Genomic DNA, 23,473 nt, shown 5'->3' with positions numbered 1-23,473 from the left:
GCAACCACAGCTGCATCTCTCACTGTTGTCCATGAAGTGGAGATTAGTGAAGTCTGGTAATGTTTCACTGTTTACTTTAAAGTCACCAAAGTCATACTTTTCATTCTAAAAGAAATGCAAATGATCTTTTTTTTTTTTTTTGAGGCAGAATCTCACTCTGTCACCAGGCTGAAGTGCAGTGGCACGATCTCAGCTCACTGCAACCTCTGCCTCGCGGGTTCAAGCGATTCTCCTGCCTCAGCCTCCCAAGTAGCTGGGACTACAGGTGCACGCCACCATGCCCAGCTAATTTTTGTATTTTTAATAGAGACGGGATTTCACCATGTTGGCCCGGATGGTCTAGATCTCTTGACCTTGTGATCCGCCTGCCTCAGCCTCCCAAAGTGCTGGGATTATAGACGTGAGCCACTGTGCCCGGCCAAACGATCATATTTTTAAAGGCAGGTAGAGGTTTGTGTTTTGTTTCTTGCTTATTAGTTTTTTCAAACTTTATGTATTACTCAAAAATTAAGATCTATAACCACCTAGATATATTGCTGTTCTACAAATAAAAATTTCTGTTGTCCTTGCAAACTCTAATTTGAATGCTAATAATTTATCTCTAATTAATTAACTCTAATAAACTACTAATTTCTTCCTTCATGTAGTGGGTTAAGAAAAAATACGTCTATGAAACTTGCATGTTGTAACAAACCATTTCAAGTATTAGAAAAAATATTATCTTTTGATTCCCACTTGCAATCCAACCTATTAGAAAAATGTAACTTAGTGTAAAAGATAAGTGTGTATCCTTCCCTGCCACTCATTTGATCATAAAAATTTTAATATTTATAGGTAATATAGCATCTTAAAAAATAAAACTATAGATATATATACCTTACATTGTTAGTGGGGGTGATATTACCCCCAAGTGTTGAAAACTGGTTCTTGGAGGGATGTATCTTAGGTGTCATAACGGTTTGTGACACTCTAAAGGACTACAGGACACAAACAGATACACAGTAAAACTGTGGCATTAAAATATAATGAGAAGGAGGTGATAAGGAATAAAAATGTCTAAAAAAGCTCCTTGGGGGCAATAACAAAAAAAAGGTTGTGAATACATATATATGTGTAAGTGTATATAGACACCTTTATGTACACTATTTTTTTCTTTTTAACGAAAACAGAATATATGGTACTGTATATTCTGTCTCTTGCTTTTATTATCATTCAATACGCTATGTCACATGTAAATCATAGTTGCATGCAAATCATTTCAGAGGTAAGGTAGGTAACATCAACAAGACAAACAGGGTTTGGGGAAGAATGTAGACCATGGCAAAACCGTGAGTCCATGCTTCTTCATGAGGAACATCAGCTCCTTTACATCAGCTCCAGCTGATGGTTGCTATGTGGGAATTTAGGCCCAGTGTTACCATACTCTCTAATTTTTCAAGCAATGGAAGTCTAAATTTTTGTGTATAATGTGAATTTTGAATGTTGACAATAACTTTCCCATGAGGGTCAATATTATGTGGGTCAAGCAAAACAGGTCTGGACTAGCACACAATGCTGGCTTCCTTTTGGACTTGTGAGGTAGAAGTTCAACTCACGGTTTTTCAAAGAAATGTTGACAGACTAACTGCAACACAACCTCCTGCAACAGAATTCCCACGTGATTTGCTCAAGCCTACGGAATCAGAAACTCTATGAATCCACCCAGGGATGTCACTTTTTAACAAGGAGTGTCTTATATAATCTCAAATTTGAGAACCAACCATATAGCATACTTTTTAACAGGTATACAATGATAATTGAATTCCAAACGATAAGAGTATCATACTTTGTCAAATCCATTTCCTTATTGGTGGATACTGAAGTTGCTGCCAGATTTTTTCCTTGGTACCTAATATTTCAATAAATGTCTTCATGCACCATTGCTTTTATTTTTGTAGTATAGATTTCCCAAATGAGGATTATTGGATATAATTTTAGGGTCTAACAGATGTTCATGTTAAGGTCTAGTAGACATTGTAAGCTTACTTTCAAAAGGTTTCAAAAAGTCACATTCCAACCAGCAATATACATGAGGGCCCTTATCCTAGGATCCAACTCTAAGTGTATTAGAAACTTCCTTCCAAATCGATGAGTTAAAACATTCTTTAAGGCAGGGCGCGGTGGCTCATGCCTGTAATCCTAGCACTTTGGGAGGCCAAGGTGGGCGGATCACAAGGTCAGGATTTGAGACCAGCCTGACCAATATGGTGAAACCCCATCTCTACTAAAAATACAAAAATTAGCTGGGCATGGTGGCGGGCACCTGTACTCCCAGCTACTTGGGAGGCAGAGGCAGGAGAATCACTTGAACCCAGGAGGTAGAGGTTGCAGTGAGCCGAGATCGCGCCACTGCACTTCAGCCTGGGTGACAGAGCAAGACTCTGTCTCAAAATAAATAAATAAATAAATAAATAAATAAATAAATAAATAACAATAATAAAAAAATTCTTTATTTTTTAAGTGTACAGTGTAATGTACTGATTTGGGGTGCCGTTAAAAGTTTTTTTTCCCCACATTTATAAGTTGTTTGCAATTCGTCTACTTGAGGGAGTTTACAGATAGTCACCAGCTGAAAGTGGCAGTATTGAGAGTGAGAGAGGGTACAGCTACATAGTATCAGTTTCCTTGATACCCTTACCTTCTTCCCAGGCTCCACCCTCCTCTCAAATTTCTGCTACTCCTCACATACAGTGTTCATGAAGCCACTGATTATCTTTCACCCTCCTGTGAGGACTCCATGTTTTCCTTTGGAATTATTTTCACTTGTTCATTTTCTTGGCCAATTTTGCTGTTTAATTTTACATCTTTTTCTTATCTATTTGATGTAACTGTGCAAACTAGATCTTTAACAATTTGCCTTACATACTGTTTTAATACAACAAATTTTAAAAGTTACTGTTTTACTTAATACTCTACTCAATTTTGAGCAAACTTCATTTGATTTTAATTATAGCAACCATTTAAAACAAGCAGCGCCATTTTAGCTTGTTGCCTTTCTGTAACTGCTTTTAGAAATTCACTTTCTTTAACAACATGCATTTTCAGCATAATGCCATAGTAAGTTAACTGTAGAGAAGTCACTAATGAATATTATTTTACTTTATTAAATAACAGCAAGGGAAATATAAAAATTTAAATAGTTTTACATGCAACCTAAAAACTTTCCAAACTCAAAAATGGACTTTTTTTTGGAGGGGGTTAGCTTTCTCTCAAGAACTCTTATTTCAAAATCCAAATGGGATTTCAAAATACAAGTAAATAAATGTCAAAGCCTCTTGGCCTCTGCTCTGCCATTCTATGCCTGAAATCCTGCCAAAATGAAATTTTCCGTTCAAAAGGACTGGCATTTACTAAACTGATGTTTTAAAGACATTCTCAAAAAGTAGTGGAAACTTTGTCCAGCTTTTTATGTTCCTGTCTTGTAGACAGAACAGCTGCCTTTGCAGATATTTTCTAAGATCTTACATTTTCTGAAAAACAAATTTTCAGCCCTTCCACTGTCTTCAGCAAGTGGGTCTATTGGTTTTTCCCAGTGCCAACCATAGAAGATAAACAACAGCCAAACTAGAAGCTAGTGTCTCACTGAGTATCAAGGCATAGAAAGGACAGAAGAGATAGTGTTTCAGTAAGTATCAATGCAGAGAAAGGACAGAAGAGAAAGTGGGAGAAAGAAAAGAGCGTGGTTCAATCGTTCACAGGCAAGAGGGACACATTTATCTCAAAATTTTAGGCTGTTTCAACAAAACCGAGCTGTAGCGAGACTAGCTGCTTATTCACACGAGAACATCATTTTCAGTTACTATGAAGATCAAAGAGTTAAAAGATATGAGTTCATTTAAAGAACTCAAAAGGGAAAATGTGAAGCCACCGCAATACGTAGTAAAATCGGAGGCTAACAGCGCAGCGCCTGAGAGTGCCAGTCCACTAAAGGGAGGGAGAAGGGGCGCAGAGCTTATGGGGGCCTGCGAAGGAGTGAGAAGTCTTTGGAAATGGAAACTAAAACTATCGGCCAGCGAAAACCATCAATATTCCTAAAAATATATAATACTAATAATACATAAAAGCTTTAAAAAACTAACAAGACACTGTGGGATACAAAAAAAGGTAGAAATGAAAATTACAGAATGTTTAGTGAAAAAACTGAAATCCATCTACAGTCGAACAGTTTGCACCTTTAAAAGCAATGGCTTGAAGCAGCAAGCAAAAGTTCCCAGTCCTTAAGACTTTCTCCCCACTCTCAATTCTTTCTTTCTTCTAGTGCAAAAGCTGTCTAAGCAGTGCACGCCGGAATTATCCCCACGTGAGCCTTCCTTTAATTTCGGTCTTAATTTTTTTCTCTCTTGTTATTACTCCCAGACCCCAACCTCTTTTTTCTCATCTAGTATCTGTTTCAGGGACAGGACAAAGAGGAGGCAGCGAGCTGAAAAAACTTTTGTGGTTTGGGATACTTGGGCCTTTGTTGTGTCATTTCCTCTACCCCTCCACGCCCCCAACCACGTGACCAAGAAGGGCCGGAATTTTGTGAATGGAGACGAAAGGTGGCTGTTGGGGCGGGCGGGACTCCGCCCCCTTCCCTAAAGCGGCCAATCTCCTAGCGGAGCGCTGAGGGGTCAGCAATAAACAACAATGGGCTGGGGATTTACGGCTCGTTATTGGCTGCGGGAAGAACCTCGCCGGGACCTAACCCGAAGCTCCGCCCCCTCGCGGTTACCCTGGATACCCGTCAGGCTCGGGCTGCAGAGAAGGTCTTTGGAAACTGTTGCTCAGATTACAGGCGCTGGGTTATTCCAGGAGTGCAGGGTGGTGGAGGACCCTTGTTATTGACCCCCTGCTTGGTTGCACCCTCAGATAGTACCCATGAGCTTCACTGTTCAGCCTCGGGGCCCAGGCGCTTTCTGGAAGCTCTCCTTGGCCGGGGTTAAAATGCAGTTCCCGCTCAAAATGCTTATAGGTGCGCGCGTTGTGAACTCCGATTTAGTAGTTTCAGGGAATGCGCGGGGTCTGTCTTTGCTGTCCATAGTTATTGGTTGTTTTCCCAGTAACAAGTGTCGATTGTTTGTTTGTTTGCTTGTTTTTCAAGTAGATCTTTCTCCTGCCCAGGTCCGGGGTTGAGTGCTGTGCGCTCTTACACTCCATTTTAATGTGTCTCCATAACGTTCTATTTAAGGAAGGAAACTTTCAAACAGAAATTGAGAACTGCAGCACGTTTCCTAACGGGCGGAACAGCTGCCGGAAACGTCTTTTGGTCACTAGTTCTGGTCACAAATGAATTTCAACAGCATTGAGTCCCTGGTCCTATCCCCCCGGCCTCCCGTCCGCTGTTGGACACTGGCTCCTTAAAGTGACGCTTTACTGTTCTGAGTCCCATAGGAGGATCAGGGCAAGTGGCTTCAGAGATGCAGCCCTCACTTCTTAACGTCCTAGTTATTGTCCTTGAAACCCGAGCCATCTCACCGCTCGCCCCCAACCCTGGGCTCTGGCTGTTTAAAAGCTGGAGAGGAAGTGAAAGCGTCAAGTACAGTAAGTGACACCCTCCGCCTCCGTGTATACATAACAAAAGCTCAGGAAACGTGCGGGTCCTAGGATATACGAGCAACCCCAAACCCTCCCTCCTACTCCCCACAGCCACAGTGGACTGGAAGTACCTTTTCCCAGTGCACACGTAGGGACCATTTTGACTTATACTTTTTCACCTAGCTTGCTCTGTTGTCCTCCCATCACAACCTCTGCTAATCAGCAATTCTGCATCTCCTAGGTGCCTTCCTTATAGATTCTTTATGTTTCTGTCCCACGAACGATAGGATCTAATTTTAGGTGAGGATGACTGTTTAAAAAATGTTTTGATAAACCATAATGGTGATGGTGGGTTTTGAAAAACGGGAAAATAAATTGGGCCAAAAGCTGGATGGGAATGAGAATAGAGAGCGAGGTGAGCTCCTAGTCAGGGCAAGAGTAGAGGGGTTGGAGATCCTGAGGGGAGGGCGGCTGAATAAGGCGGTACGGGCTTTGTGGATCGCGGCTCTAAGTGTATACCAGAACCGCACAACAGTACTTTAAGGAAACCAGCCCAATAGTGGACCTAACACCCCAATAATGGGAACTGGCGACTCGAAACACACGGTTTGAGTATCCCCAGGCGCCTTAACAATAAGCAGCGGGTTACAGAGGAAATCGAGTCTCTCCGTGGCGCTTCCAGGCTGAGGACCCAGCGCCTACCGGCCGAGCACCCCCTAGGGCAGAGGGGCGAGGGAGACCCGCGGGAAGGGGCAGCAAGCCGCCTGATTGACAGCCCGAAATCTGATCTTGTGAAAGAGACGCGGAGCCAATGGGAGGCAGCGATCCATCAGTTTGGATTGGAGGCCCCTGGAGGAGAAGTAGAGGAAAAACCACCGAATTGAGCTCTGTCAGAGGCGCTTTCGGCTTCCAAGGGGGAAGTGCTGGGCTATAATTAATGTTTTTATTAAATTTGGAGGGAAGTTTTTGCAGCCTTTCGCCTAGCGTGGCCTTCAGGTGGGTCTTTCCAACAACTTTTTATGTCTCTCCAGATAATTGCATGGTTGTGGGTCGCAAAAACTATCCTGATGAAAGAGGTGTCTCCGTCTCTTTAGTCCCGTTAGGTGCAAAGCAAGTCTCGTTGATCGCCATTGCTAGTTTTGCACACGTTTGCGAATCAGAGCTGCCCGGGGTACACCGACCGCGCAGGGAAACATCGAGAGTGTAAATAAATACATCGCCTCTTGTTCGGATTTTTGCTACTACCGAAAATATGTAAATTGTGAACTCTGTTGGCTCTCTTTGGATCCAGGTGAAGGAGGCGGTGTAGGGAGGGTTATTTTTGTGAATGGGACTGTCGGAGGGTAATTAGCTATGCAAATTCAAGAGCTTCATTCATGAATTTTTTTTTTAAGCCTAAAAGCCATCTTGTTCCCCTCTAGGTTGATAGAAGTCCAGATCCTGAGGAAATCTCCAGCTAAATGCTCAAAATATAAAATACTGAGCTGAGATTTGCGAAGAGCAGCAGCATGGATGGATTTTATGACCAGCAAGTGCCTTACATGGTCACCAATGTGAGTGATCAGTTTGAAAGTTGCTGTTTATAAACTTGACTCCGTCGGGGGTGGGGAGAGGGAGAAAATGAGAAGGGAGGGGGCACGGGGGTTGGGATTGCAGATACTTATCTGCTTTGTTGCCACTGTAGGGCGACTCTGCTTCTAGAAGCCCAGTCTTCAAAATGAGCTTACCTTTCAGTGATTTGGATAAGGCATAGTTTTGTTTTTAAGACCCCTTTTTCTGATTAAAGTGCCCAACATGAGTGGAAGAGGAGATGGAGGGCAGCAGCAGCTGCTGCACTCAAAGTTTTTGGCTGGGTTTGTCTGCCACATTGAAAAGAATGAAGTTGAGACAAATGCTGACACTTTTTGTTTATATGGGGTGTTTTTGTTTCTTTTTTTTTTCTCATTTTCTCTTTTTTTTTTTTCATTTCTCTACTCTTTTTGCTTTTTTTTGTGGGGGGGTGGGGTGGGGAGGAGGGGCTGTCCAAGAGAGAATAAAACCCACTGTTTTAATCTAGCATTGAACCAGCCTAAAAACAACTTTAAGTGTAAATGCTTAAGGTTGTTTTGATGATGAGATACCATGAATATATGATTGATAAATAGTAATGTGCTAAGATCGGCACTGGGAAGCAACTCTCCCTGCCTGCTTAACATAAGCTTTCACTGTCAACTAAGTGAGAAAATGAATATTAGAGTTGATACTATGGACTTCTATTTTTCTATTCAGAGAAGATCCATTAGACTTATGTATGCATGTCTGTGTGTGTGTGTGTGTGTGTGTGCGCGCGTGTGCCTGTGTGTGATCTGAGGTTTACATTCTTTTAAAGGATTTTATCTTTCCCTTTGTAGAGTCAGCGTGGGAGAAATTGTAACGAGAAACCAACAAATGTCAGGAAAAGAAAATTCATTAACAGAGATCTGGCTCATGATTCAGAAGGTGAGGTTTGATTTTGGGCTGAATCCCCATTTTTTTACCTACACTCTCCACCCTGCTAAAAGAAAAGGAGCACTTCAGTCTTATCTTAAAAATAATAAACTTTGAAATTACTGAATTTAACTAAGACTTTAACTTGGAACGATTTACATAATGTGGCAGTTTGCATGGGAGACTATTTTATGGTCCTATCGCAAAGTAATGAAAGAAGGAAATAAAAACTTCTCAATGACAACCTTCTTTTAATCATTGTTTTGTGTTTAAATACCTTTGTCCATGTGGCATATAACTCACCCCATTCACTAAGATAACAATTTAAAAATATCCAGTACAGTGGGACAAATTCAGCAGTTATGTACACTGCTTACTTTTTTCTTTCTCCTTTATTACAAATTAAACAGTATTAGTGATTGTTTGGTTTCCCACCTCCTTTACACTAAAACCATCGACTATTAACAGAATTTTCAAGGGTAATTTTGATGACTAAATTGTGAGGTCATAATACCTTGTTTATCGACCATAATGTGTTCACTGAATCATACTTAAGGCCTCCTTAATAATTTTAATACTATTTGGGAAATTAGTTTGCAGATTCTTTTTATGAACTGTTGCTAGGATGTCAGTATGTTACAAATTATTTTAGCCATATGAGGACATTCATAATAAACTTAATATACTTAGATTTAATTATCAAAGTTTAGTTGGCAATTTTAATTAGATATACTCAATTCTGAAACTTCCTCAAATCTTCATACTATTTAAATACCTCCCTCCCTCCCTCCCTAACATGACCATATAGTTTAGAACTTGATGATAACCTGGTGCCAGAGAATTATCTTTCTGACTTTTATAAACCTATTAATGTAGAAATTTTCCTCTAAAAACTTGTATTTGACGTGGTTTCTTTTAGTTTTGAGGTATTGAAGTTGAAAACATAATACTTTGACAGTTGTACCATGTACCATTATATATTTTATGTAAGATTCAGAAGATATAAATAAAATGCTTTTCAGTCTTTCTAATCTTCCCCCTACTACTATTTTAGCAAGAGTTAAACATATTTAAGAAAGATTTCAGTGAACAGACACATATTCTCCTCAGCCTTTTTGTGAATTCTGGTATCCCTGAGCTTATTTATTAAGCTGTTTGTTAAAGAGAAGAAAAGATGATTGACTTTATTTTTTAGTTGACTAAAATAATTTCTTAAAGAGTTGCTTAATAGGCATGAAAAGTAGGCAGTATTATTGAGATATTTAAGTTATGCCTCTTTTTTTATTTTTATGTTGACTGCGTCTCTTGAAATTAAATTTATATTTAATACCAATTTCATGACAAACATTTCCATTTAATGAAGACTAAAGATTTGCAAATCTTATGTTTATGTCTTTGACTTGTTTTTTAGAACTCTTTCAAGATCTAAGTCAATTACAGGAAACATGGCTTGCAGAAGGTAAGGCAAAATTTGCTTTAAAAGGGGGGAAAGCAACTCTAGAAGGAGAAAAAAATGAAGTCCTGAACTTGCTGTCTTAATATTCAGCCCAATTAATTGAGCTCTAAAAGAGCCACCTCATGTGTCATGCATACATTAGAGCCTCTGATGAGTTTGTCTTTGGGGACTCTGGGGCTGTACTACCCAGTGTCATCACAAATTACCAGGAGAAATTGCTTCCAGCTCACAATCACATCTGCTTTTGGCAAGAACTAATGCACCAAGACTTCAAGTTCTAAGCCTCTGTTCAGATTTTAATTGCAATTGATCAGGTTTATATTATTGTACCTCCAGAGACTTCCTAGAGCCAGAACCCGGCTGGCTTGCTGTTTCCTTTAGAGCAGCGCATATCATTATTTGGTGTTCTGGTGGAGGACTTTTCTGATGGCAGAAATTAGTTTCTCTGGGTTCATCAGGACGGGATGCTTCAAGATTTAAGTGCAAGTGTCTTCTTTCCACCTTGTTCACAACACAGAACGTTAGGTGTGTATCTAATACTTAGGAAATCTATGGGTTTAAAATAAATGGGAGATATGAGGATTTTTAAAATGTTTTCCATGTGTTACTATTCATGTTATGTTTGTTGAAATTGACCTTTGCTATTTTGTCAGTTTTATTAGGATTTATTTAATAGAGCAAGGATACATTTAAAGGCATTACCTTTATTTTGAATTATTTTTTGTTAAAATTTTGTGGTCCATTCTGTTATGTCTTTTATCATATGCAACTTTATAGGAAAATGAGATTGCTTCTTAAAGCTTTATACAACTTCAAAAATGCCTAATATTGAGAGACTTTTCTTGGCATTCATAATTTGAAATTTTTCTTTTGGATTTGGCATAAACATGTGAAACATTAATTTTATGGTGTGGTTTGTGGGAAATACAAAGAGAAAAATTATAGATATTTAAGCATTGAGTGTATAACAGTATTATTTGTGTGTTCACATTATATGGGAAACATGCAAATTTTGGAACAGATTTTAAGATGGTTAAAAAGGAGAGAGTGGGTCTCTTTAAATGGAACCCAGGTGTTACTGTAGCTACTTTGAGGCAGACTGATGTGTTTTATCGGTGGTCTTGAATGCAGTTGATCAAGTTGCTGTTAGCATGTAAAATAAGTTTCTTTGTTTTGCTGATAGTCTAGTTCTCCAAAGAGCTTTTTCAATCTTTATCAATCTTTAAAGTTAAATAGCTTTCCTGATAGTCCTTTGAAAGGATGATTGTATTTATATGTTAATGAAGGTAAGACTTACTGAAAGTTTTGGCTATATTTAAGGATCATTTTGCTAGTCTGTGTAAATGAAACTTACTGCAATAGATTACTTTTTATTGCAACATAAGTCAAATTCAGATATAAGTTTTTCAAGGAAAATTTGCGTGGAGATTCTTGTATTAACTTATGCCTATTAGTTTTGCAAAGTCAAAGGTTGTGAGAACATTACCTTTATGAGAGAATTTAACTGCTTCTCCAAAATAACTTAAAATATCTATTTTAATTGTTCTGGAAGGTTTGTTGGTTCTTAGATGTTTAAATCTCATTGATTCCAAGTCAGTGCACTTGCTGGCAGATTTTGAATGTGCATAGCAACTCTGTTCCTGGAATTTTAAAATGTGGAATCTGTGACAGACTCTTACCATTTTATAATCAGTTTCAGTACTTTTTTTTTTTTTTAACTTTTGACTTGTTTTGTGTCTTGTAGCTCAGATAAGTGATTGCAATAATTTATCCAAATTTATCTTTTAAAACTCTGCAGAGAATAGTCTTTCTCTGGGATTATTAACATACCTGTAAATCAAACCTGAAGATTTAGCACTACAAAAAATAAACCTAGAAAATGATCAATGTATTTGGAAGAACATGGACCTTTACTTAGAAAAGAATTATAATTTCAATTAAGTTCAGGAATTAATCATGAGTGTTTTATATGAATTCCTAGGTGGACTACTATTTACAAACTATGGATAAGATTTCATTTTAAAATAATTTAAGCATTTTCAAAATAGTTTATGTTAATTTATCTAATCATGATGTAAGTAAAAAGTTGTTAATGTGATGTTTAAAATCTAATAGTGAGAAAAGTGATCTTTTTAACTTCTTGTTTCTAGACTCCACTTTTTTTTTGTTTTGAGAAATTAAATATATTATTTTGCACTGATATTTTAACTTGACTTATCCCACCTCTTGAACGGTATTAGCTAAGAAGAGATCCCCAAATTACCCTAGTTTATTTGTAGTGAGATGTGTCCATTTATGTCTTTCTGGACATCCAGAAATTAAAACATTGCCAAATTGGCAGACCATGAACCGTTTACATATTTCTTTTCATAATGCTCCATAGCCAAGAAAGTGACCATGGAATTTTAAGACATCTTGACCCTTTTAAAAAAGATCATTGGCGGTTAATCAAGTTTCTCCCATGAGTTGGAATTCCACTGGGAAGTTAAACAGGTCTAAAAACCTTATTAGACATAAGAGTCAAGTTAGTTGTCATATGTCATATGATAATTGTGTTTTTGAAAAATTATAAAAGTCCTCAAATATTTGTGAAATGATATCTTAGCATGTTTAGTTTGTTTTTTTCTGTAAGACTATTCATAAATTTTACCCCAAATGCAACATATGGATTAGTCATGGGTAATTATTATGGATTATAAAATTTCTTTTATTTCTAAGGGGAAGTTGGAATAGATAAGGCAGGACTGTTTAAGGGTTGGGATGGGACCAGTATTTTCAGTTCAGTAAAGTCCTCTGTAAAAATACACTTGCATTCTACCAAGAAAGTTAATTCCCATACAGAGATTAAAATATGTTGGTGGAGAATATAACTTTACATTAATATCATTTCCCAAGAAATAACACTGCAATTTAAAGGTTGTTTTTTTTTTTTTTAACATCTAAACACAGTTTAAAACAATTATCTTATTCTGAAGAAAACTGAAAAGTTAATGTTTTCAGTAACCACAGTAGTTAAAAAAAAAAGTCAGGGAATATGCCAATTTTAAAATGTTGCCATAGTCACTTTATGTTATAATTTTACTATGTGCAATTCTTTATCGATTCTTTGTCTTTCAAATTAGACTGCTACTGACAGAAAGGCAATTGCAATTATTTGATCCCATGAAATAATGAGTTTAAATATCAATTCTATCAACATCATGGTGATGTCTTATTCTTAACAACCTGAAAGTCATAGTTAAAATGGAACCTCTTGTGTATCCAGAAAAATAGAAAGATGTAAAAAATTAAGACAGGATTGCATTCTTCCAAATTTGCTTCTTAAAGCTCACCTACTAATACAACTTAAAGGGAAATAATACTTTTCAGTATATATCTGATGTAAATGTGTAGCTGCTCTGTTGACTGTTATTTTGTTTCCGGTCTAGATGTTCTTTCAGGTTCACTTTCATCAACAATATTCTCTGTCTTCAGGGTAAAATGTTTTTCAGTGGTTGTGTATTGAGTCAAGTTTAGTGCTGCCGCCACACTTCGAGTAGGAGTTTTATCTGCAAGAACAACCTTTCTACAGCAAAGCTTATTACATCATACAAATAAGGGTTTTTTCCTTTTGGTTTTATGTGACCTTCAAACAACAGCAGTCAGGTCGACTTAAAAGCAGAGATGTCATTACTTTCCCCTCAATTCGCTTTAATGGCTGATGCTAAATTTATATTCAAAATCATAAGTAATATGTGCTATTGTTACTCACTATGTGTAATGTCATCCACAATATACAGTAGTCATAATACACTCATTTTTATTTTTCAGAAATCCCACTTTTTTTTAATGGAACATAAAATTGGTTATGTGCTCATGAATTATTTTCCCCCACTTGGTGCAATAAGGATTAAAGCCTTTAAAAACTACATTATTTTATGTGGTTTACATAAAACATGAATTTAGAATTAAGCATTGAATTACAGAAGTCCATATAATTTCTTATAATTGAACAACAGTAATTTCATGTGTGTGTGGGTGGGGAGAGGATGGGCTATCACCCCTCCTTTTGTTGTACTAGAAAATAATTTAAAATATGAGAGAAAGACTTCTCATTTGAGTTTGACTTAAAGACAGCAGATAAAGTATATTTTATTTCTAAACATTCATTGGAATTGCATAAATGTTTTTTCATCCATGTTTTGTTTACAAAATAGAAAATTTTTTTAAAAACAGAAAAATAGGATTTGGTATAGTATAGTGTAGTTTTTCCAGAGGATCCTAATAAATAAAATATTGCTAAGCTTTTCTATTTCAGTTATAGGAAATGTGCAGTTTGTTACATTTTGTAGTATAACTTTATTCCCTTTGACTTGTGTATAATGTTATAATAAAAAATAATAATAGTCAGACCTCTGTAGCATTAGAGAAAATATTTGGCTAGAAACAACGGCTAGTTGGCTCTCAGCTTCCCTTAAGTTTTCAAGTTACTGCAGGTCAATTTTAGTTAGGAATTGAAGCTGATTTGACACAACGACTAAAACTTTACTGTTATAGTAAGAATATAGAAATATGGAAATAATGCCTTGATCAAGTATTAAAGGTGTTTTGTCATTGGAAAGTTGCCTCCTTTTTGTATGTTTAAATATGTTTATACTTCTGCATGATTAATGCTTTTACATTTGTACAATCATTTTAATGTTAAAAGTGGATGTGGTATAAAACCAAGCTTAGTGGACTCATGATTATTTTGTTCCATGGCCTGTAGCTTCAATTTAGGATTAAACAGCATACCACTGTAGGAAGGTGGATTTTTCTTTTTTTACTTCTTATTTGAAATAAAATTTAAATTTCTCACAAGAAATTTGTTTCTAACTCTTTGATTCAAAGAGAAATGCTACAAAGTTCAGCAAACAATCTACAGTATTCTTATGATAAAAATAGTTGGATAATAGGCAAGAAAAATAAGGCATTTCTGTAATGGTTTTTCTTTTCCCTTTCTTGAAACCTTCTTTGCATCTTTCTTCCTTTTCCTTTTTTCTTCCTTAGTTTTATACATGCAAGTTTCTGTAACAAGTTACTCTGTAAAGCGGGATGCATGTATATATTTGTGTGTGTATATATATATATATGTATGTATGTATGTAACTTTGTAAACTTGTCATTTATTTAAATGTGTTCCTTTAATGGATCTGAGCTCTGAGACAGAGCAATAAAATTGGTGTGTTTATATTGCAAGTCCAAGTTTACTTGCTTTAGCTCCCTGGAAGGGTGTGACATGAAAAGATTGTGGTTGGGCCACATGGCTCATATGCTGGACTGTGTTTTTGTGAATGGAGGCAGAACTCCAGTTCTGCCTGCTTGTCTTGAGGAATTGCTGAGGAGATCAGCTGTCTCATTCACGGGCAGAAAGAATGACTCATACATCTTCCGCCTTGTTTGGCTCCAGGTCATTGTTACAGTGGATAGAACTGGTTTTAATTAAATATTAACCCCTTTTATACTTGACGTTTGTTTTATTTGTAATTCTTCCACTTTTTCCTTAGCTTTAAAAGAAAACCCAACAGGCACATAGTTTGTAAGAATAGGAGGGTTTTCGCTTCCCTGCAGCCAACCTTGGAAACTTTTTCATCGCTTACTTTTTCTTAAGTAATGATTATTATTTCATTTGAAAGTTAAAAATAAGCATAACATAAAGGCAAGCTATATTTAAAATTACCCATCCCTAAGGCAATATTAGTTAAGAAAAGTATTAAAATTAAAAAGGAGAATTGGTGAGTTTGTGACATATAGGTCATGATTAATATTTTTATGAATTTCTTTCTGATAATATGTATTGATACGTAGCAAAAAGACAGAAAACAGTAAAACAACTTTGGATAATAATCTAGGTAAAACAAATAGCTGAGAGTGCAGATACTGCCCTTTTAAAGCCGAGATCCTGAGACTTGATGGCAACTGGTCTATTAATGTGCAATGAACTGATAGAGCCGCTCCAGCTATTACCAATAAAATCCACATGCTTAATCTCCTTGAAAGCATTTTATTGGTCTTTTGGTACATACTTTCTCCCCTTCTCCTTTCCTCCTCTTCCCCTTCGTCTTTAATTACATAGTGTGGGGAAACATTTTCATTCCCCAAAGGTGATTATATCAAGCACAGTTTATAATAGATAGTAGCGGAAAAAACATTGCTTTTTTAGGTTGACCTCTATTGTTAATTCTCAACTTTGGAGTTGGTATGGCTTGCTGCAAATTTTCAGGCAGCTGCAGTTTGCTCCTTCACAGTATTCCCCTGAATTGAAGAAAAAAGGAAATGTATGATACAAGTGTGGCAATACTTTGTCATATTTTCCTTGCCTAGATCCAACTTGTGTTTTTAGTTAACTGCTTTCCGTTTACTCTAACTTGAAATTAGAGGTATACTTAAGCCTTTGTCTATTTAAGTAGCATGCTGCTTCGTTTGGTCTATTCAGTTTCTTAAGATTAGCTTCTGTGAAAATGTGAGTCATATGTTTTTTGTTAAAATTCTGTAATATGTTCAGGAATAAGTGTGAAGTATTTATTCAGTATGTTAAGGAGTTAGAACAGAAATAGGAATTCTTATTCTTACTCTTTACAGATTGTTATTGTGCAGCTATTTTCTGTATATTTGCGAGGTATAACTTCCAGATTATTCTACTCCTAAAATTTGGCCCTTTTTTCCTCACACATATTCCAGCACACATCACACACCCATCAGTGAGTCTGTGCTGCTCTTGCAGTGACATATATTAGGAAGTTGCAAATCTGCTTACGATGCTACAAAAACAAACAAAAGACCTTTAGGACATTCATACCATCATATTCAGTTACAAGTATACTTTTGTTACTCACCAGCTATTTTTAACTTTTCCTGTAAAGGGATATTATGTTTTTATTAGATTCTTATAAATGTTGGCTTTTTAAAAGCCCAGTAATTGTGGTGGTTGATATATTTGCATCTCAATAGTTATATCTGTTTAGCTGTTAATTCTGAGGGAAAACCAAAACAAGGATATAATGGGAAAAATGTGCAGGATTTGAATCTGTGTACTTGCTGTTATTTATTAAATATATATTTAAAACACTTGTAATTTTTTTGATATGAAGACTTATTTGAAAGCACACCCTTCGCCTTGTAATTTATGAATCTTTTAGAACATTTTTTTCTGCAGTGTGAAAAAAATATGTTGTGTTAATAGCTGAGAGAATGCTAATGTACAGATTTTAGCTGTTTCTTTGCCTCTCTAGTAGACTTCATTAGAAGAAAAGATATTAAACTGAGCATTGTAATGACAAGTACTTTTTTGTGGATGACTTGAAAGACAAGGGTTGGTGGGTAGAGGACTGGAAAGAAGAAAATAAGGAACATTTCTTGAGTAGCTGGCATTGTGTTTAGAGTGTTTCATTTAATCCTCACCAAAAAACTGTATTTTCACTAGTAAACTGATAAGTAAAATTCAGTTCTAAGAGGTTCAGAAACTTAACCAAAGTTGCACAACTAGCATGTCACAGAATTAAGATTTGCAGCTCGCTAACTTTGAAGTTGTTACCCACAGTATCAGATATTAGAGCAATATGAAGAGAAAAAAATTCTCCTTGCAATATAGGCTGATCAAATAGGCATCAGTTAAAACTTGAAAAAATTATTAATTTGTTTGATTTTGTTTGGTAGCGGGGGTAGAGTGCATTCGTAATAAGGTTAATTATTGGTGTACGGAAGAGAGTTGTTAGAAAACAGTTGAATGTCAAACTGCATACATTTTTATAACAGGTACAATTATCAGATTCTTATGCTCTTCATAATATAACGTAAATTTTATTCAGCCAAATGTCTGTTTTTAAAGAATAATATTAAACTAATAAAAAGAAACTTTAATTCTGTATATTGTATTCTTTTTTATATAAAATTTTTTTAAAATGTAGAATTCCTTTTTATGTAGATTTTTTTCTTAAGCCATTCACTTACCAACCTGAAGCATTTTCAAAAGAGACTGTTTATTTTAATAAGCATTCCTCATGCAGAATAGGCTCATTTAAGAAAGTTAATTAACATCTATTTAAATATGACTTGGCTGGATAAAAAAGTTTCAGTATTACATAACCCTAATAAAGTAATACTACCTAGTCAAATGACAGCTAAAGTTAATTAGGATGATAATTCATTATATTTTTATCAAATTAAAAGTAACCTAACTTCCATTTTTTGGGCGTGTGTGTGTGTGTGTGTTTGCATGTATTTATGTGTGTTTGTGAAAGCTTATTACTAATATTCAGTTTGGAATAGGTTACTTCGATGTCTGAATCAAATGTGATGAAAACATTTTAGAAGTGAAAAATGCACTTGTGTTTTGATTGCTGCCAAATGCATTAAGTCCTTGCTATTCAGTATTTTTCCTTTACTAAAAATAGGAACGTCTTTTGACATTAGGACTGACGAACTAGTGATATTCTTTTTGTTAATGCCTAGTAGTTGCCAGGAAAATATTTTGAATGAAAAGATGACATTTGTGTTATTGTTTGTTATTTTATTAATGTGAATATAATCTTTGAAATATAATACTTTATTATATATGAGCCAAATCAAGGACCATTCTTCCATTTAAAAACCTTTGTAGCATACTTTGGCAAAATTCAGTGCAAGCATCTTAAAATATGGTGTATTTTGCAGGACAGAGAACATACCAGCAGACGTTTCCAAAAAAGCAGAGAGACGTGTGTGATAACTGCACATCACTTAAAATAATTGTGTGGTTAATTTAAATGGGCTGCTTACACACTGGCAGTGGGTGAATTGAAATAGCTTTTGCTCTATTCTTGAAAAAAAACTGCAGGAAATGGAAATTCTATAGCTTTCTTTATTTTGCATCTCTTTTATTTCCATCTGGCAGGTGAAATTCGGAGGGAATACACCTGCCATCATCCTATTTCTGACATATATATGGTTCCTAGTTGACATCAATGATCCCCTTCCAATTTCTCCTCCTAAGTAGTGTTGTCAATACCATTTTAAATAGGAGCTCATTGGCAAATAATCATAGGTTTGATCTCAGCCCAAGAAGATCTTACTTGACAGATTTTACTTGACATTCCTTATGCTTTTGGCAGTTTCTCTCTTAATTTTTTTTTAATTTTCTTTTTCTTCTTCAGCTCAGGTACCTGACAATGATGAGCAGTTTGTACCAGACTATCAGGCTGAAAGTTGTAAGTATAGTATGACTCATCTCTTGCATTTTTCTGTCTTTCTGGTTTCTTTCTTTCCTTCTTTCTCTTTGGTTGGTTTTCACGTCCAGTGTCTTGTCTTACATTGTACCAGCGCCTTTTTAACTTACAGCCATAAGATGATTTGATTTGTTAGGTTGTGACATCAGCAGAAACTCTGTTTTGAGCAGAATCCTTGAATTCTGTATATCGGAAGAGAACTCCAAATAGTAGGCAAGGAAGACTGAGTTGATTGAAAGATGGTCTTGTTCTTCATATTGGTAAATATCTTTGGGAGGAAATAGCATGTGATCCATGAACACGCACATGTTTACTTCCAGTTTGCCAATATGCTTACAGAGAGATGCCTGGATGCTGATGGGAGATAGAATTAAAAACTACTTGAGATTAGTTATTGTATAATTTATAAAAGATTCTGGACCAAACATTCATTGGCTTATTGTAGTATTGTATATTCATGAATTGTCACCTGCTTTTATTTAATTTTTAGCCTGAAATTTTCTGCTTCCTGGTTGCAGTAGCACAAATGGAAGCAGCCATTGGCTTCTCTCAGGGTTCCTCCTTCCGCGTTCCTTTCCCTGAGCCTTGCTCCCGGGTCTGTCAGAGAATGCACAAGGAGTGATGCATGGAGTACTCACTGTCCCTTAATTGCAGAGTGAGCGTTTTGCCTGTACAAACGTGGTTGCCTTGGGGTTTACTGCTGATATTTATAATCTGCCATTCTACCAGCTAACTGCCGCTACTGACCAAAGGAGCAAATACTAAGGAAAAGGGTATAAATGCCATCTTAATTATGAAACTGGCCTAAAGCATTTTTGTTCTGTTGGTGACATCTAAATTTGTTTTATTTTTTCTAATACAAATACCTGCATTACTTCAAGTAACAGATGTTGTGGGCAGTGTTTTCAGCATGTATGTTTGATATGTTAAATTTCTCAGGCGTAGAGGGTTGTGCAAGGTTTTGTCCAGATTCTCTAACATGTTACATGTTTCAACTCAGCTTGGTTATAAAGAAATTACTGTGGTAAAATATACATACCACAAAATTTACCATTTCAACTATTTTTAAGTTTGTAGTTCAATGGCATTAAGTACATTCACATTGTCGTACAACCTTCACCACTATTCAACTTCAGAACTTTTTTGTATCCCAAGCTGAAGTTCCGTACCTGTAAAACAATAACTCCCATTTCTCTGCCCTCAGTCCCTGGTAACCACTGTTGTATTAGCTTTATTTTTGATCCGAGAAGAAAACTGTATAATGCTGTTTGATGTCTAAATACAGGTATTTGACATAGGCTTTCAAGAAACTTACTCAGCAAGTATATAGACCTGAATTAGACACCCTTAGAAACACTCCCAGAAGGATGATGGCTAATACAAGTCCTCCCCTTCTTGATTAAAGTATGGGAAGAGAATGGTCATATTTCCAACATTTCCCTTCCTATGGGCAATTGAATTCTTCTTTCTAAAAGCTAAACACGTCGTCTGAGTAAAAGAATTAATCTCGTTGATATTTTACATCCAAAGTAATTGGTAACAATTCCAATACTATACCAATTGTCAGGGTAAAATGAACCACCTACAGGTAATTTTTTACTCCTTTTCTTATTTGACCTCTTTTCAGCTTTTCTTATTATTGAATATTTAGTCTCTTTGAACTCTTTTCTGAAGGTCACACTGGCATGATTTTCTTCCTTTATTTTTATTTTTTTGTTTTTTACTCCCTTGACCACTCCTTCTTACTCAACTCATCTTCCTTCCCTCCTCTTTGTGGACCTCTTCTTTCCCTAGGGTTCTGTCCCGAAACCTTTCCTTTTTTTTTTTTTTTCTTTTTTTTTTTTTTGAGACAGAGTCTCACCCTATTGCCCAGGCTAGAGTGCAGTGGTGCAATCTTGGCTCACTGCAAGCTCCACCTCCCGGGTTCACGCCATTCTCCTGCCTCAGCCATTCTCCTGCCTCAGCCTCCCGAGTAGCTGGGACTACAGGCATCCGTCACCACTCCCAGCTAATTTTTTGTATTTTTAGTAGAGATGGGGTTTCACTGTGTTGACCAGGATGGTCTCGATCTCCTGACCTCGTGATCCGCCCGCCTTGGCCTCCCAAAGTGCTGGGATCACAGGTGTGAGCCCCTTTCCTCTTATTTTACATGCACCATGCCAGCACTGTCCCATAGAACTTTCTGTGATGGAAATGACTACACCTGTGCCACCTGATACAGTGTCCACTAACCACATTGGCCATTGAGCACACGAAATGTGGTTAGTGGGACTGAGGAAATGAATTTTTAACTTTATTTAATTTTGATTATTTTAAATTTAGACATGTCTGGATACTGGCTACTGGCTACTGTATTGGTCAGCACAGCTTTGAACAGCGATGTCTTCCACATTGTTGTCTCCAGCCTGGTTCTTCCTTCCGAAGCTGTCCATTGGACATCCTCACCTGATCCCTGCTAGTGTCCCTGTGCAGATTAGAAAAAGGCAACACCTCTGGACTCGCTCCCTTAGCCCTTGGCTGTGCATTGCACAAAACACCATCTACACGCCAACTCCAATCTTTAACGCAACGCTCCACAGACAATTTACACTCAGCAAGTCCAACAGTGAAATCATGATTTTTCCTGACCAACGTTGCTCTTTTACTTCTGTTGCCTTTCTAAGTTAGTGGCATCACCATCCAAACTGAAATCCTGATATTTATCCTTAGAGACCTCGGTTCTTTACAATAAACCTCAAATTGCTAACCAAGTTGTTGATCCTAGCTTTCAAAAATATCTTAATTTCATGGCCTCTCCTTCATCCCTATTTCACTGTTTTAGTTCACACACCTACATTCTGCCTTGACTGAACTTCTGAGTCAGCCTTTTGGTTGGTTTTCTTATCTTTTGATTTTCCCTCTTTGCAAGCCACCCTGTGCAGTAGCATTAACACACAGCTATTTGGCCTTGTTACTTTTCTTCTTAAACTGTCTGCAGGACAAAGTCCTATTTCTTTAGCTGTACGGAAAATTCTTCTATAACCCAGGCCTTGAGTGTCCTTTCGGTTTAAACTCTTGCTACTCCAGTACCCTGACTTTTCCTTTCCTCTGTACTTTAGCCCTTCTAATTTTTCAGTTATCTGGGCAGATTGAGCTGTTTTAAATCTCTTTGCCCTTGCACATGTTCATTTTGCTTTAAAACTTTTCATTTTTGTTTTGCAATCTAGTGAACCTCCTATTTCAGACTCAGCTTAGATTTCACGTCACTGAAGTCTTTCTCAGCCTTTTCTTGCCACCCTGACCCCACAGAGTTAGCTGGACTCCACAGCATCTTGTATATTATATTTATTGTATTATAGTATTTTAGATACATTTGTGTCTTTGATAAGATTGTGAACTTCTCGAGGGTACAAGAAACACGTCACATTCAGCATGGCTTACATGTTATAGAAGAACAATAAGTAAAATTATCATTGTATTCATGATCACCTTCTTAGTGCTTATTTCCTCCTAAGCATCTTCAGAGTCTTAATTCCTTTCTTAAGGTAGAAACATATGATATGCCTTAAAACTGCACGTATAGTCTCATTCTGGGAAAACTTGCCGAAACTATGAAAGTTTAACCAAATGTTTTCAGAATTGTGAAGGTTTATTTTACTTTAATTAGAGAATATTTACAGTTTAACAAATATGGCTTTGGGACATGTAAATAAGACACATAATAATTTTAAAAAACCTATAAACAGAGGCAAAAATAAGTCTGAAATAGCCTAATTTAAAAAAAAAAAGTGGAAGGATATGTTATTTCAGGTTTTCACAGACATGAAGGACTATTGTTCAGATCATAATAACCAGCTAATTTTATTCTTCACCGAAGAAAGGACAAGAGGGAAATGATTTAAAAAGAAGAATAGGGCATTTGTATTAGATACTAAAGAGGATTTCTGGATGCAGAAGTTTATCAAATATTGGAATTGAGAGGTTAGATGGTCTCCAAAATGCCTTTAAGCAGATGTTTGATTCTCGTGCGTCTGGGTATGCTTAGTGGGGGCAGAGGGATCTATCTCTAGAAAGAGAAAGAAACTGCATCCCCTCTGTGTGGCCTGTCTGTAAATTCTATGGGGATATTTTTAAAAATGTGAGTAATCAGGTTTCCTTGCATACCTCAATGAAATAAGATGCTTCTGCCTTAGCTTTTACTGCTTTAGTCCTTTGGTAAATGAAGGTTAAGAGAGTGAAGAGCAAAATTTTGCTCAATACTGGATTATAGAACATGCATTTGACTGTAACATGTTTAAATGCATGTAGAATAATAGAGATCAGAGCATCCAAAAATTGTGAAAATGAGATTAAATCACAGCACTTGAGACCTTTCTAAAAATTTCCCTGAGCAATGTTTGTTGCTGTTTACAAAATATTTTAATTGGAAATGTGGAATCCAGTGATGGTATGTTACAGATTGCTAACCTTTGAAGGATGCTAACTTTGAAGCAAGTATAGGCATTAAAAATAAGTGAAAACAGAGCCTGGGCATGGTGGCTCATGCCTATAATCCCGGCACTTTGGAAGGCTGAAGTGGAGAATTGCTTGAGCTCGGGAGTTGGAGACCAGCCTGGGCAACATAATGAGACCCTGTATCTATCAGAAAATAAAAATAAAAACCAAATGAAAACAAGTTCCTACAAGTGCATGCCAGGAAATCGATGAAGGCTAAGAGAAACAATAACATGCTTTTAACAAATTGTTTATTCTTTAGCAATAAATCTTTTCATAACTCAGACACTGTTGGAAAAAATAG

General features: G+C 36.6%; 1 protein-coding gene across 6 annotated transcripts in view; it reads left to right on the top strand.

Annotated features, from left to right (window-relative positions):
* The first annotated feature begins 6,327 nt into the window (after window positions 1-6,327).
* ETV1 (ETS variant transcription factor 1) overlaps window positions 6,328-23,473 on the top strand; it is a 97,490-nt gene continuing 80,344 nt past the window's right edge. Inside the window, exons 1-6 of one of the 6 annotated variants that reach the window (XM_019031593.4) lie at window positions 6,333-6,549; window positions 6,648-6,844; window positions 6,975-7,106; window positions 7,944-8,031; window positions 9,431-9,478; window positions 18,625-18,678. In XM_019031593.4, the coding sequence (XP_018887138.2) occupies window positions 7,062-7,106; window positions 7,944-8,031; window positions 9,431-9,478; window positions 18,625-18,678 (235 nt within the window). In that variant the 5' untranslated portion in view covers window positions 6,333-6,549; window positions 6,648-6,844; window positions 6,975-7,061. Of the gene's footprint in view, window positions 6,550-6,647; window positions 6,845-6,974; window positions 7,107-7,226; window positions 7,301-7,332; window positions 7,435-7,943; window positions 8,032-9,430; window positions 9,479-9,512; window positions 10,001-18,624; window positions 18,679-23,473 lie in introns of those variants that run through there. The other 5 variants (XM_063708391.1, XM_019031592.4, XM_055392204.2 and 2 more) reach the window with 5 other exon arrangements.

This window comes from Gorilla gorilla, chromosome 6 (assembly GCF_029281585.2).
Source record: "Gorilla gorilla gorilla isolate KB3781 chromosome 6, NHGRI_mGorGor1-v2.1_pri, whole genome shotgun sequence".
NCBI classification, from domain to species: Eukaryota; Metazoa; Chordata; class Mammalia; order Primates; family Hominidae; genus Gorilla; species Gorilla gorilla.
The sequence above is the reverse complement of the archived record's forward strand: the minus strand, read 5'-3'. Positions and strand labels throughout refer to the sequence as shown.